Genomic DNA, 15,984 nt, shown 5'->3' on the forward strand with positions numbered 1-15,984 from the left:
TGTTCTCCAGGTTGCCTTTCCTGAGCTTCTATCTTCAGGCTCTCGTTAAGAGCAGCAGCACTTTTAGACCTAATACTATCTAATAGACCTGACAGAATAACAAATCTGCAGGTGGTTGGGCATTTAGGAAATAGCGACCACAATATTGTGCAGTTTCACCTGTCTTTCACTAGGGGGACTTGTCAGGGAGTCACAAAAACATTGAACTTTAGGAAGGCAAAGTTTGACCAGCTTAGAGATGCCCTTAATCTGGTAGACTGGGACAATATCCTCAGAAATGAGAATACAGATAATAAATGGGAAATGTTTAAGAACATCCTAAATAGGCGGTGTAAGCGGTTTATACCTTGTGGGAATAAAAGGACTAGAAATAGGAAAAACCCAATGTGGCTAAACAAAGAAGTAAGACAGGCAATTAACAGTAAAAAGAAAGCATTTGCACTACTAAAGCAGGATGGCACCATTGAAGCTCTAAAAAACTATAGGGAGAAAAATACTTTATCTAAAAAACTAATTAAAGCTGCCAAAAAGGAAACAGGGAAGCACATTGCTAAGGAGAGTAAAACTAATCCCAAACTGTTCTTCAACTATATCAATAGTAAAAGAATAAAAACTGAAAATGTAGGCCCCTTAAAAAATAGTGAGGAAAGAATGGTTGTAGATGACGAGGAAAAAGCTAACATATTAAACACCTTCTTCTCCACGGTATTCACGGTGGAAAATGAAATGCTAGGTGAAATCCCAAGAAACAATGAAAACCCTATATTAAGGGTCACCAATCTAACCCAAGAAGAGGTGCGAAACCGGCTAAATAAGATTAAAATAGATAAATCTCCGGGTCCGGATGGCATACACCCACGAGTACTAAGAGAACTAAGTAATGTAATAGATAAACCATTATTTCTTATTTTTAGTGACTCTATAGCGACAGGGTCTGTTCCGCAGGACTGGCGCATAGCAAATGTGGTGCCAATATTCAAAAAGGGCTGTAAAAGTGAACCTGGAAATTATAGGCCAGTAAGTCTAACCTCTATTGTTGGTAAAATATTTGAAGGGTTTCTGAGGGATGTTATTCTGGATTATCTCAATGAGAATAACTGTTTAACTCCATATCAGCATGGGTTTATGAGAAATCGCTCCTGTCAAACCAATCTAATCAGTTTTTATGAAGAGGTAAGCTATAGGCTGGACCACGGTGAGTCATTGGACGTGGTATATCTCGATTTTTCCAAAGCGTTTGATACCGTGCCGCACAAGAGGTTGGTACACAAAATGAGAATGCTTGGTCTGGGGGAAAATGTGTGTAAATGGGTTAGTAACTGGCTTAGTGATAGAAAGCAGAGGGTGGTTATAAATGGTATAGTCTCTAACTGGGTCGCTGTGACCAGTGGGGTACCGCAGGGGTCAGTATTGGGACCTGTTCTCTTCAACATATTCATTAATGATCTGGTAGAAGGTTTACACAGTAAAATATCGATATTTGCAGATGATACAAAACTATGTAAAGCAGTTAATACAAGAGAAGATAGTATTCTGCTACAGATGGATCTGGATAAGTTGGAAACTTGGGCTGAAAGGTGGCAGATGAGGTTTAACAATGATAAATGTAAGGTTATACACATGGGAAGAGGGAATCAATATCACCATTACACACTGAACGGGAAACCACTGGGTAAATCTGACAGGGAGAAGGACTTGGGGATCCTAGTTAATGATAAACTTACCTGGAGCAGCCAGTGCCAGGCAGCAGCTGCCAAGGCAAACAGGATCATGGGGTGCATTAAAAGAGGTCTGGATACACATGATGAGAGCATTATACTGCCTCTGTACAAATCCCTAGTTAGACCGCACATGGAGTACTGTGTCCAGTTTTGGGCACCGGTGCTCAGGAAGGATATAATGGAACTAGAGAGAGTACAAAGGAGGGCAACAAAATTAATAAAGGGGATGGGAGAACTACAATACCCAGATAGATTAGCGAAATTAGGATTATTTAGTCTAGAAAAAAGACGACTGAGGGGCGATCTAATAACCATGTATAAGTATATAAGGGGACAATACAAATATCTCGCTGAGGATCTGTTTATACCAAGGAAGGTGACGGGCACAAGGGGGCATTCTTTGCGTCTGGAGGAGAGAAGGTTTTTCCACCAACATAGAAGAGGATTCTTTACTGTTAGGGCAGTGAGAATCTGGAATTGCTTGCCTGAGGAGGTGGTGATGGCGAACTCAGTCGAGGGGTTCAAGAGAGGCCTGGATGTCTTCCTGGAACAGAACAATATTGTATCATACAATTATTAGGTTCTGTAGAAGGACGTAGATCTGGGGATTTATTATGATGGAATATAGGCTGAACTGGATGGACAAATGTCTTTTTTCGGCCTTACTAACTATGTTACTATGTTACTATGTAAATTGTGGTTAAATGGAACAACTGCATTTGGCGTACTAGTTGGTTTGGGGCCTACTAACAGTGTCTGCCGCTCCTTGCTGTTCTCCTGGTTTCCTGTCCTGAAATTCCGTTTTCAGGCGCTCGTTAAGTAGTTGTTAATGTTAGACTGCATTTGGCCTACTAGTTGGGTTGGGGCCTACTATCGGTGTCTGCCACTCCTTGCTGTTCTCCTCCACTGAACAAAGCTGTGCCGCCTGTTTACTACGGTTGCCAATTTTGAACTGCATTTCGACTACTTACTGATTTGGGCCTACTCTCTGTGTCAGCCTCTCATTCCAGTTGTCCTCCACTGCAATGCCCCCTGGTTATTCCTGTGTTACCAATTTTGAACTGCATTTAGCCCACTTTATTATTTGGGCCTATATCTGTGTTTCCTCCTCATCCTGCCCATTGCCCAGCCAGTGATAGATGAGTCTGCTGGTACATTGACCCATAACGCAACATTCCCCGTGCACGCTACACAACAACATTGTGACCCTGCTGAAAGTCAGGTTGCTCTTCCCGCATACCATACCACCTTACACGGGGACAAAGAGGAAGGTGCAGATGAAAGTGCAGGTTCCTTCATCAGGTGGGGGGAGGAATACTAGTTGGCGACGTCACTGGCACAGGGCCTCTCATAGTACGCAAAAGTGTTGCTGCCGGTGGGAGGCGCCCCCGCCGTGCAAACACACCGCTGTACTTTGAGGGGCCCTGTGCCAGTGCCAATGCCAACGAGTGGGCCCCCCCTGCTTGCTCAGGTTCACAGCACTTGCAAAGTTGAAATACTTACCTCTCCCTGCTCCACTGCCGTGACGTGGTCCAGATTTCCTGGGCCCACTAATTACTTGAACCAGCCCTACCCACCACAACTTTAGCCAAATGACCCCCAATTTCAAATGCCTTCCAATTATTATAAGGTAAATTACGCTTGACAAGCTTCATTAAGAAGAATGGATGGTTTTGACATTAAAATGGGCACTCTAGGTGTTTTCCTGGCCCCCACTCACTGCCGACTATGCTGCCCCATTGACTTGCATTGGGTTTCGTGTTTCGGTCGATCCCAACTTTACGTCATAATCGGCCGATTTCACTCGACCCGACTTTTGAGATAGTCGGGTTTCGCGAAACCCGGCTCGACTCTAAAAAGGTCAAGGTCGCTCAACTCTAGTGAGGACAGCAGCACACAGGGGGAAGGAGGCATATCCCACAACAGGCAGGAAGAAGCAGTGTGGTGGCCACAGACAGAAGGCGCGCATCCATTCCCCGTAACACCAACATGAGTGAAGTTGCCATTCCACCTGTGAGATCTTCATGAGTCTGGCTATTTTTTAAAGACTCTGCTGATAATCCCAAACAGGCCATTTGCAGCACCTGTCATTCGCGCATCAGCAGGGGTAGCAAAACAACCAGCCTGACCACCACCAGCATGGCAGCAAAGCACCTGAATTTGTAGGCCGAACCCAAAGCTCCAGGTCCACTGCCTGTAGGTCACACCACAGCTTCTTCCACTGTTTTGCGGAGGAGCCAATCCCCAGTACACTGTGCATGTGAAGATGCCTCTAGCCCTGCACCTGTTGTGGCCCACCAGCAGCACCACCAGCACGCCCGTCAACGTCCTTGTCCCATCACAGCCTTCAATTGTCTATAACCCAGTCATTGGAATGGAAGCGGAAATACCCCACCAACGCCCCACAGGCCACAGTCCTAAATTCTAAGATTTCTCTTCTGCTTGTGCTAGAAATACTGCCTTTTTAGGCTTGTTGAGACGGAAGCTTTCCGCCACCTGATGGCGAAGGCCGTCCCAAGGTTCTCGGTCCCCAGTCACCACTATTTCTCCCAGTGTGCGGTACCGGCATTACACCAGCATTTGTCCCACAACATTACCCGTGCCCTCAACATTGCTGTTACAGGGAAAGTCTACTTAACCATGGCACGTGGACAAGTGCTTGTGGGCAGGGACAGTACATCTCTCTGACTGCACACTGGGTTAACATAGTAGAAGCCGGGACCCAGCCGGACCTTGGGATGAAACACATCCTCCCCACACCGAGGATTGCTGGTTCTACGTCAATCTGGGTTGCCCCCACAGTCTACAGCTCCTGAACCTCCTCCTCTTCATCCTCCTTCTCTGAAATCAACACATCAGTCAGAAGCTGGAAGCACTGCAGCACTGCCCCAGCCAAGCGGCAACAGGCTGTGCTGAAGCTAATCTGCATAGGTGAGAAACCGCACAATGCAGAAGAGTTGTGGACAGCTCTGAAAGAGCAGTCAGTTGTTTGGATGACACCACTGAACCTATAGTCAGGCATGGCCGTGTGTGACAATGGCCTGAACCTGGAGGCGGCTCTGAGGCAAGTTGAGCTCACACACATACCTTGCTTGGCCCATGGTCTTAACCTCGTGGTTCAACGTTTTCAAGAAAGCTACCCGGAACTTCCAGATCTGCTAGTGAAAGTACTCCGTCTGTCTGCCCATTTCAGAAAGTCAGCTACAGCTTCAGCCGCCCTTGCCGAGCTTCAGCAGTGTTTGCAGCTTCCAGCTCACCGACTGGTGTGTGATGTCCCCACGTGCTGGAACTCTACGCTGCATATGTTGGAAAGGATTTGTGAGCAGAATAGTGCAGTTGTTGACTACCAACATCAACAAGGGCGATATTCGATATTCAGTTCAGACTTCACACATAAGACCTCATGAGTGGACATGAATGTCAGACATATGTAACATCCTCCAAAACTTTGAGGACTGCACCCAGATGGTGAGCGGCGATGACGAAATAATTAGCGTCAATATCCCACTTCTCAGCATTCTGAAAACCTCTCTGCTCACAATAAAAGAGGATGTATTGCAGGCAGAGCATGAGGAAATGGAGCAAGGAAACATACAGGGGATTACACTCAGCCCAGCCTCATGACTTCGCAACGTGGATGTGTAGGCAATGAGGAGGAGGAGGAAGAACTGGAGCTACTTTCATGCGCTATAGTCTGTACTACAAACACATCTGTATTGGCGTGTGTTCAGCGGGGATGGCCTGAGGACAGGGAGGAGGAGAATGAGGAGGAGGAGGACAGCTTGTTCAGTTGTCCTTTTGGTGAGGACATGGAAGACTTGCCTGTTAGCAGTCTGGCATGCATTGCTGACTTTATGTTGTGCTGCATTTCACGTGACCCTCGCATTATCAAAATTTTGGGTGACACTCATTACTGGTTGGTGACACTTCTAGACCCATGCTACAAGGAGAACTTTCAATCTCTTCTGCCTGAGGCAGAGAGGTGTTCTAAAATGTTGCAGTACCACAGGGCCCTTGTAGCAGAATTACTTAGAAAATTCCCATGTGAGAACGCTGGCAGCAGGCGTCAGAGTTTGTTGTACAGCCAAGGAGTCCAAGCGAGAGAGACAGAAGTGCAGTCCAGCTCAGGCAGGGGAACAATGGCCAAGTTCTGGGACAGTTTTCCCAGACCCTCCCATCATGGTGGCCCAGAGGCAAGGGGTGCTGTCACAAGAAGTGCAATGTTTATGAAGATGGTGAGGGAGTACCTTGCAGATCGTACAAACGTCCTCCGTGATTCCTCTGTGCCTTTTAATTATTGGGTATCCCAGCCGGACACATGGCATGAACTGGATCTCTACGCCTTGGAGGTCCTGGCCTGCCCTGCTGCTAGCATTCTGTCAGAGAGGGTTTTTAGTGCCACTGGTGAAATTATAACAGATAAGTGCATCCGCCTGTCAACTGAAAATGCTGACAGGCTGACTCTTATAAAAATGAACAAGGCCTGGATTGGGAAAGACTTCTGTACACCACTAAGTGAAAACAGCGAAACATAACCTCAAATACATTCTCTTTTGGGGAGGTGTATTCTCATGCACCTCTTCACAACCACACATGGGTTTACGCTTCCAGATTTGGTCTGTTTTTTCTTATCCTCCTCCTTATTCTCATCCTCATCATCCAAAACCACTATATCACCAAGGTGAACGTGCTCTGTACTGTTATAGGCCAGTGAATTCTGGGCAAGGGGCTGTGATGGAGGCACTATATTTTTAAGTCCAAAAAGGACAACACATTGGGGAATTGGGCATGACATTACTTTGGGCCTACTTCTTAACTCGGTCGCCTGCAATCTATCCTGTACCTGCCAGTAGATCACCAGTGTGAATGTGCTCTGTACGTTTCTTTTTCGCCACGGGGGCTGTGATGACACACTTTTATTTTTTTTAAAAAAGGATCCCACATTGGGGAATTGGGCATGACATTACTTTGGGCCTATTTCTTAACTCGGCAGCACACTGCGGCGCCAAAACATGCAAATATGATACATGAAAATTGAACTGCATTACTACATTAGAAATATGAAAAAATGAGAGCGTTTAGCACATAAATTGGCCAATTCATATGTACCTGGTAGCCACATTAAGGCATCTCTCGTATACCAGGACCTAGACTTTCCTCGCTGAGAATAAATGTCTTCATCTGAATGGGAACGTACTGTGAATCCTCTTCTTAGATTAAAATCTCTCTCTTTCTCTCTCTCTCTGTGGAGGGGTAATGGTCCTGCTGCGATTAAAACACCTGTAGCTAAGAGGTGGAGTGAAGATTTATGCCGCCTGATGCACCATTAAAAATAGGCTCTGTGACTTTAAAAGTTGCTCCTTTGTAAACGAAACAAGATGGGTCTGCTTATGTGTCACACACCACATGGCCAGCTACAGCTAGGGGTGTTAAATGTTACAATGACATTTCCTAGTGAATGCATTTGTAGTGGTTGAAAGCAATGTTAAAGTTGAAAAATGCTTCAAAAACGCTGCGTCTGAACAAAGCCTAAGTGGGGGAGGAAATTTTCGGTCTGGGGTTAAATATTTGGCCTTACAGGCAAGTCATTAACCTGCAAAGGGTGTACCTTGACATACAGTATTTCCAAGCAAAGCTCATTTTGGTTTAGTTTTAATGTTTTTTTGTGGCACCGGGAAAAATGGCATGAATCTCGGAAAAAATGGATTAAAGCTGTGAACTAGGAGACAGGAATGCTCTCAAGGTGAGGGTGACACTTTCCTTCTTAAGAGATGGCTTTATGGATTTTGATTATCATAACCTCTATCAAAACAGGTGACTAATATGATTTACAGGGTTTCTTGAGGAATAGTTAGCCAATAAGTGAAACATGGCAGGTTCAATGACCAATGAACTTTTAGGATGCCTTATTTAAACCACCAGTTTCTATTATAATGGGCTCATCTTTTGTGATTCTGACCTGGCTCCTTTCCTAACAGTATATTTAATTAACCTCTGGATGCCATATTGAATTGACCCTAGTGTAGTAGGGTTGGGGTAAGCTGTCTTAAACCCCACCCCTTAAGGACGTCCCAGCTGGGTGTGTATATATGTATATATATTTGTGCATATTTAGATAATGGTATTGCCACATGATTATATGTATTACTGCCTATAAGTAATGGTACTGCTACACTAATGAGTGTATTACCGCTTTCAGTATAAGGCCGGAGTCACACTACAGCGAGATACGGCCGAGTCTCGCTGGTTGAAAACAAGCTGTGGCACCGGCACTCCAGAACGGAGCGTGCGGCTCCATGTATTGCTATGCGGCCGCACGCTCCGCTCCGGAGTGCCAGTGCCATAGCTTGGGTTTAACCAGCGAGACTCGGCCGTACCTCGCTGTGTGTGATCCCGGCCTAACAATGTATTTCTATGTATGGTATTTTGTACTTTTGATAGGGAAAATGTAATGTTTATATTTGGCGACTAGATGGGGGCATTATAGTGTACAGAGCTTCCAGATAGTGTATAGTGTAGGAAAGGGTTAACTGCAGGAGAAGCTGCTGAGTAGTAAGTCTAGAGAGATGTTTAGCTAGAGGAGAGAAGGGACTGAGTGCCTGCATCATCCACATGGGTCTTAGCCCAAGAGGTCTCAGCAGGCCCGAAGCGTATGAAGAAGCATTGAAGCCCAGTCATCCGGGTGTCTTTAGAAGAGAAGCACAGTGTCAAGCAGCAGTGTTGCAACAGTGTGAAAGAGAAGGAAGGAAACGGTCCAGGAAGAGTACAGGGGTGCAAATTGTCCAATATTTGGCAGGTCATTGCATGGGCAGATGCCTTTAGATCTAATGCGAAACAGAAGAGAGAATTCCCAAATACAGTGAGTCTGGACAAGGTGGACACTGTGGGACCACCTAAGGCGTTATTACCCAGTAAGATACTGGAGGATGTGAAAAGAAGCGCTGGAAAGCTGCTAATGTATGTGATGTGCAACCTGATGTAAATGCTGTGACACACTTGGATGTAGTAAAAAATGAAGACAGTAAAGTTGCCCATTTTCAAGTTGAAATAGACTGTGTCTCTATTCTTACAAATTCGTCTGCAGACAGCCTTCAGTGGCACAGAAGAGAATCTGGCGATGCTGGACCTGAAGACACAGGTATGCTGACTAAGAAACGTTATATTCAGGTGAGGGAAGGCCAGGGTGTGCAGCAGTCCTCGGCCACGACGACCGCCCTGCCCGACCCTTACACTAGGTCTGACTTTTATTTCTTCCTATTGTTACTGCCTGGTTTCCGGTTCTCAGACTCATTTTTTTGCCTTGGCTATTGGTTGATATTTTGTCCTTCCAATCTCTCTGATTCTGACCTGGCTTTTAAAATATTTCCTTAAACTCGCTCCACCAGTTACTTTGTAAATGTGGCTGGATCCCTGTATCTGTGAGAGACCAGGTTGGTCCTGGATCCTGCTGAGCAAGATGGTTTGTGCAATGTCTGTCCATGAAAAGCCTTCTCATTGTAAAGTACATAGAAGGCTAGCCAAGTTCTTATAAATAAACTGTTAAAGCTATCTTGGGTTCTACATATTTCTTCTGCAATTATTTATTTTTTATTTCTTCCTTGCAGTTGTATGGTATCTTTCCTGGAATCATGTATTATTTACCTGGGCCACACAATAAAATATTTAGTCTTCTCAAACCTCTTGAAGATGCTCTGGAAGAAATGGTTAGAAGCCACCAAAAAACACTGGATCCAGCTTGCCCTCGAGATTTTATTGATTGCTTTCTTCTCCGCATGAAGCAAGTAAGTGGACACCTGAACATGACTGTAAATTCAATTTTTATGTTTTCTGAAAACTCATATGTAAAGGATTATATTATAATACATTAGTCAAGATAGATATGCAGTATACTGCTTATTGAAACTTATCTGGTCAAGGACAGTCCAATAAATAGCACTGACTTATCTATCATACAGAGAGATCAAGGAACTGCTATGAGGTCCAAGATAAGGGGAGTGACCTGACACTAACACTTTTTAATAGTGACAACCACCGTCGATTGTAATGCCGGCTGCTGCACAGTAGCACACAACCTCAACCGGGGGATGCAGCTTATTACACAACGCAGTGGTCCTGTGGTCAGAGATCACAGTGACATCATCACTAGAGATGAGCGAATTTGGATTTGGTTCCGAATGCGATCAGACTCCAATATTGTTTTTGCAATGTTCGTCGCACACAGATGAACTTCATTAGAGTCAATGGGAGAAGAAATTACCGAATATGTTTGGAACCGAACATAAGACATACATTTGGCCCTAGTAGTGTTCGAATATGGCCCGAATATGTCAAAATCAGATTCAGGGCCAAAATCCGAACAAATTCGCTCATCTATAGTCATCACTCCCGGGGCCAGCACACACCACAGAGCGGCCTCTGCAGGATCCTGAGCAGTGACAGCAGGTAACAATCTTTTTTTTATACATATATCACTTTGTGCGTGTTTATTTTTTTTCACTTTTGTTATGTTTATTACATTGGAGGTTTGTGGTGCTGTGCAGTGTGTGACTGGGGTGGAGGTGCAGTGAAAAAAACTCACCAGTGATGTAGCGTTGTCTACATGGGAAAACTTCTCCTGGGTGGCAGCACAGCTACTGTACTGTGTCCTGACAGGTGCTACTGTGCAGCCTCAGGACTACGTCAATGGTCAGGTGTCACATAGTAAGGACCTGACGCTGAACAACAGCCATCAGGACACAGTATAAATGATAACTCTGAAGTCTGTAGGATTGAGGATGGATGGCCATAGCAGAAGAACAAGCAGAGAGCAGGTTAGATCAGTATAAAAACGCCTGACTACTTCTGCCTCTAAGAGCCTTGTGCTCCATTGTGGAACCAGCAGGGGGCCCCTTCTGTGCCTGGGGGCCCTAGGCAGCGGCCTCGTCTGCCTGCCCATAATACTGGCCCTGGATATAGATATCTCTGGTAGTGGTCATCTGTACAGAACTGGACCATAGTGAAGGAAAGACTGCAAACAGTAGTTCTCACTCTGGTGGAACACGCCTGTTCAAACATTACACAGCCATTAATTTGATGTAATTCTACATCTTCTCTCCATAGTTTTATCATGTTACTTACTATCAGACTATGAATATGTAGAGGTAGACACCATTGTATCAAAGAAAAGTAGCTGAACAAAGTGAAATTTGGACTAAAAGGTGTACATATGTAGTAATTGAATATTTACATGCCTATATATGGTGGAGCTTCATTGAGAACCAAATTTCTAGCACAAAACAAAGAAGAATCTAGAAGTGATCAAATTTTCCCAAGATTCAAATGTGCCAAAGTGCACAGATTTTATAAGGAAATTAAATTTACACCAAAGTTACTAATTGCAAATTGAATGTCTGTGTAGACCCCAAAGCATAATAACCAATGGGAGTAAATAAAAAAAAAATTATTATTCATTAGTGGCGCTGTCTCCAGAGCCTGCAGTTTGGTCCTCAGCTCCTCTTCTTTTACTCTGTTCCATGTCCTCTTCAGTTTCTTCAGTCCTGGCTTTGGCTCCATTTCAACTATACATCTGAATGAAAACACTGTGTGTTGAGACATCTTGGGGCGAGATCAAGATGGAAGCCATGGCCTGGATTGAAGAGAACAGGATACATGCAATGGGATATAGGGAAAAGAAGGACAAAAAAAGAGGCTATGGGGACAACAGGACAGGTGAGCAAAAAAAGGTGTGTAATATTTTTTTTTACGGTTTTGCCTTGCTGTCTGCTGTTCAGCAAAATGGCAGCTGAAGCTTGGTGCCATTTTTCTGAATTCGCATAGAGTGAATTGAAAAAATCTATGTTCTAAGGCAGTGTTCCCCAACTCCGGTCCTCAAGAGCCACAAACAGGTCATGTATTTAGTATTTCCGTAGTATTGCACAGGTGAAAATTCCATCACCTGTGCAATACTAAGGATATCTTGAAAACATGACCTTTTGGTGGCTCTTGAGGCCCGGAGTTGGAGAACACTGTTCTAAGGAATGCAAATTTTTGTAAATGAGAATTAAATTAGACATGAATACATTTGGTCATCTCCAACCACAACCATTGTTTTATGTCTATATGGACAGTACCAAAACAAACATCCCATCATCCTTATTCAGTCTCAACGCAAAATCTGGAACACATGATAGCACTTTCGGGTCTCCTTGGGCACCAGGGCGACTGCTGTCTCTTCACTCTGTAGAACTTTGTTCTGGGTCCAAGATCCAAATATGATTATATTACATATGAAGTGAAATATATTGACGAATTACAGCATTACGTAAACACGTTTAGGATAGCATCTAAATTTATAACAAAGTACCTGTACATCAGTGCACCTTTCGCATGGCTAGCAGTTTAGTGAACCTTCAAACCTAGTTAATTTGCATCCAACCGCACCCGTCCTCCTTGATTGACAACTGTGGTGTGGAGGTGCGCTATACTGGTCTACCACGCTAAAGATGTTCTGACCGCCTGCACTTGGTTTAAATGTCAACGTTTGCTTACAAACCCCCTTTATGTTCTCCATGGCCAAGTTGTACTCAAGAAAAATGATTAATACCTTTGGGGGTTTTTTTTTTCAAAGGAAGAGAAGAATGTCAATACAGCTTTTACCCTACCGAATCTTGAATCAACTATATATGACATGTTTCTTGCTGGTGCTGAGACTACTGCGATTACAATAAGCTTCGGTTTCTTAATACTTGCAAAGTATCCTGAGATACAAGGTAAGTAGTCAGGTGTATACTATCTGGTACCTCCACGTATTTCCTTTAAATGTTTGAGATGGCCTTTCAGAAACAGTTTCATGGCAACCAAATGTGCCCCTAGAAAATTCCACACAGTGATAAGCGTCATTCACATGGCTGCAATATGTTTTCTGGTCATGGCATATTACTTCCAAGACATTAATAGATTTTTGCAAAGCAGGAAGATAAAATGCAAAATGAAAAATTTATATCTATAATTCAGAGATGATGTACTGGCCATCTCACCATTCCCCCTCAAAGAGTCGAGTGCCTGAACTGAGAGTTAGACACTCATTGATCTGATATTGAGGACTTACACATGTGGTCAAAATTGCTGGCACCTCTCGTTTAATGACAGAAAAACCCACTATGGTCACAGAAACAACTTGAATCTGATAAAAGTAATAACAAATAAAAGATATATGAAAATTAACAAATGAAAGTCAGAGATTGCTTTTCAACCATGCTTCCATAGAAATTTTAAAAACTAAAACTCATGAAATAGGCCTGGACAGAAATGACGGTACCCTTAACTTAATGTTTTGTTGCACAACCCTTTGAGACAATCACTGCAATCAAACAACTTTTGTAACTGTCAATGAGACTTCTGCACCTCTCGACAGGTTTTTTGGCCCACACTGTCATGGGGCTACCACGACAGAGAGGGTCCAGAGAACCGCAGCGCTCTGGGCCTTGTTCACGCACAGTGAACAGAAGCTCTTCATCTGTATTCTGACCTGGCTGCTTTGTGCCAGCAGTGCAGGAGTTAACCTTATTGCTGAGTTGCTGAGAGCTGGGTCTCTCTCAGCTGAAGAGGATTTTGTAATCTGATCCTCTATATAGACCCAGTCCTGACTTCAGCTATTGTCAGTGATCAATTCTACTGCCTGGCTTGGAGGTTGAAGGAGGGTAGTGTTTTTGTTGGAGGTTTATTTACAGAGATTGGTGTCTGCTGTTTTTTTTTGCATGTTAAACCTGTTTTCCTTCCTAAGTTTATTCCTTCTCTTCTCTTCTCTGTGCTTCCTCTGTGGTTGTGTGAGCATTTGGTGAGTTTGAGACTTTTTGTTACCTTCTCTGTATACCCTGTTACTTGTTGTATTATTACACTGGTGCAGTTCACCTCCTTTGGGGGGAGAGGGGGCCACTGATAGGGCCTGCACCTGAGACAGGGAAACGCTGGCGGCTCGGGCCTCCTAACCATCATAGGTACCCCCGAGATAAGGGAAAGTCAGGGCCCCAATAAAGTGGTAGGGACAGGTGCGGGTCCCAGTACACCGTCCTGCCCCTTTGACACACTCCTTGAGAGCAAACTGCTCCAGTTGTCTCGTGATTGAATTTGGGCTTTTCCAGATGACATGTTTCAGCTCCTTCTAAAGATGCTCAATATGATTTAGGTCAGGGATCATAGAAGGACACTTCAGAATGTTTTCCAAGGCCATTCTTGGGTGTCTTTAGCTGTGTATTTTGGGTCATTATCCTGTTGCAAGACCCATGACCTGCGACTGAGACCAAGCTTTCTGACACCCTGTGCCAGATGCAGCAAAGCAGCCCCAGAACATAACAGCGCCTACTCCATTTCACAGTAGGGGCAGTGTTCTTTTCTTGATATGCTTCATTTTTCAGTATTTGAACATAGAGCTGATGTGCCTTGCCAAAAAGTTCAATTTTTGTCTCATCTGTCCATAGGACATTCTCCCAGAAGCTTTGTGGCTTGTCAACATGTAGTTTGGCAAATTCCAGTCTAGCTATTTTATGATTTTTTTTCCAACATTGGTAACATAGTAACATAGTTAGCAAGTCCGAAAAAATACATTTGTCCATCCAGTTCAGCCTATATTCCGTCAGAATAAATCCCCAGATCTACATCCTTCTAAAGAACCTAATCACTGTAAGATACAATATTGTTACACTCCAGGAAGACATCCAGGCCTCTGTGGAACCCCTCGACTGAGTATGCTATCACCACCTCCTCAGGCAAGGAATTCCAGATTCTCACTGCCCTAACAGTAAAGAATCCTCTTCTATGTTGGAGGAAAAAAAACTCTCCTCCTAAAGCAGAGAATTCCCCCTTATGACCATAACATTGCTTGGTATAAACAGATCCTCAGAGAGATATTTGTATTATCCCGTTATATACTCATACGTGGTGATTAGATCGCCCCTCTGTTGTCTTTTTTCTAGACTAAATAATCCTAATTTTGCTAATCTCTCTGGGTTTTGCAGTTCCCCCATCCCCTTTATTATTTTTTTTGCCCTTTGTACTCGCTCTAGTCCCATTATATCCTTCCTGAGCACCAGTGTCCAAAACTGTACACAGTACTCCATGTGTGGTCTAACCAAGGATTTGTACAGAGGCAGTATAATGCTCTCATCATGTGTATCCAGACCTCTTTTAATGCCCCCCATGATCCTGTTTGCCTTGGCAGCTGCTGCCTGGCACTGGCTGCTCCAGGTAAGTTTATCATTAACTAGGATCCCCAAGTCCTTCTCAAAGTCAGATTTACCCAGTGGTTTCCCATTCAGTGTGTAATGGGGATATTGATTCCTTCTTCCCATGTGTATAACCTTACATTTATCATAGTTAAACCGCATCTGCCACCTTTCGTCCCAAGTTTCCAACTTATCCAGATCCATCTGTAGCAGAATACTATCTTCTTTTCTATTGACTGCTAAATATAGTTTTGTATCATCAGCAAATATCAATATTTTACTTTGTAAACGTTCTACCAGATTGCTAATAAATATGTTGAAGAGAATAGGTCCCAAAACCGACTCCTGCGGTATCCCACTGGTCACAGTGACCCAGTTAGAGAATATACCGTTTATAACCACCCTCTGTCTTCTATTACTAAGCCAGTTACTTACCTACTTACCCATTTACACACATTTTCCGCCAGACCCAATATTCTCATTTTGTGTACCAACCTCTTGTGTGGCACGGTATCAAATGCTTTGGAAAACTCAAGATATACCACGTCCAATGACTCACCGTGGTCCAGTCTATAGCTTACCTCTTCGTAAAAGCTGATTAGATTGGTTTGACAGGAGCGATTTCTCATAAACCCATGCTGATATGGAGTTAAGCAGTTATTCTCACTGAGATAATCCAGAATAACATCCATCAGAAACCCTTCAAATATTTTACCAACAATAGAGGTTAAACTTATTGGCCAAAAAATTCCAGCTTTAATTTTAGAACCTTTTTGAATATTGGCACCACATTTGCTATGCGCCCGTCCTGCGGAACAGACCCCGTCGCTATAGAGTCCCTAAATATAAGAAATAATGGTTTGTCTATTACATTACTTAGTTCTCGTAGTACTCGTGGGTGTATGCCATCCGGACCCGGAGATTTATCTATTTTAATCTTATTTAGCCGGTTTCGCACCTCTTCTTGGGTTTGATTGGTGACCTTTAATATAGGGTTTTCTTTGTCTCCCAGCATTTCAGCCAGAATTTTATTTTCCACCGTGAATACCGTGGAGAAGAAGGTC

The 15,984-nt window shown here is 43.8% G+C and overlaps 1 protein-coding gene across 1 annotated transcript in view; it reads left to right on the forward strand.

Moving 5' to 3' along the window:
• LOC138661794 (cytochrome P450 2G1-like) overlaps positions 1–15,984 on the forward strand; it is a 158,381-nt gene that overhangs the window by 103,451 nt on the left and 38,946 nt on the right. The window contains exons 5-6 of the mRNA XM_069746718.1: positions 9,326–9,502; positions 12,328–12,469. Of these exons, the coding sequence (XP_069602819.1) occupies positions 9,326–9,502; positions 12,328–12,469 (319 nt within the window). The remainder of the gene's footprint in view (positions 1–9,325; positions 9,503–12,327; positions 12,470–15,984) is intronic.

This window comes from Ranitomeya imitator, chromosome 2, assembly GCF_032444005.1.
Source record: "Ranitomeya imitator isolate aRanImi1 chromosome 2, aRanImi1.pri, whole genome shotgun sequence".
Lineage (NCBI taxonomy): Eukaryota > Metazoa > Chordata > Amphibia > Anura > Dendrobatidae > Ranitomeya > Ranitomeya imitator.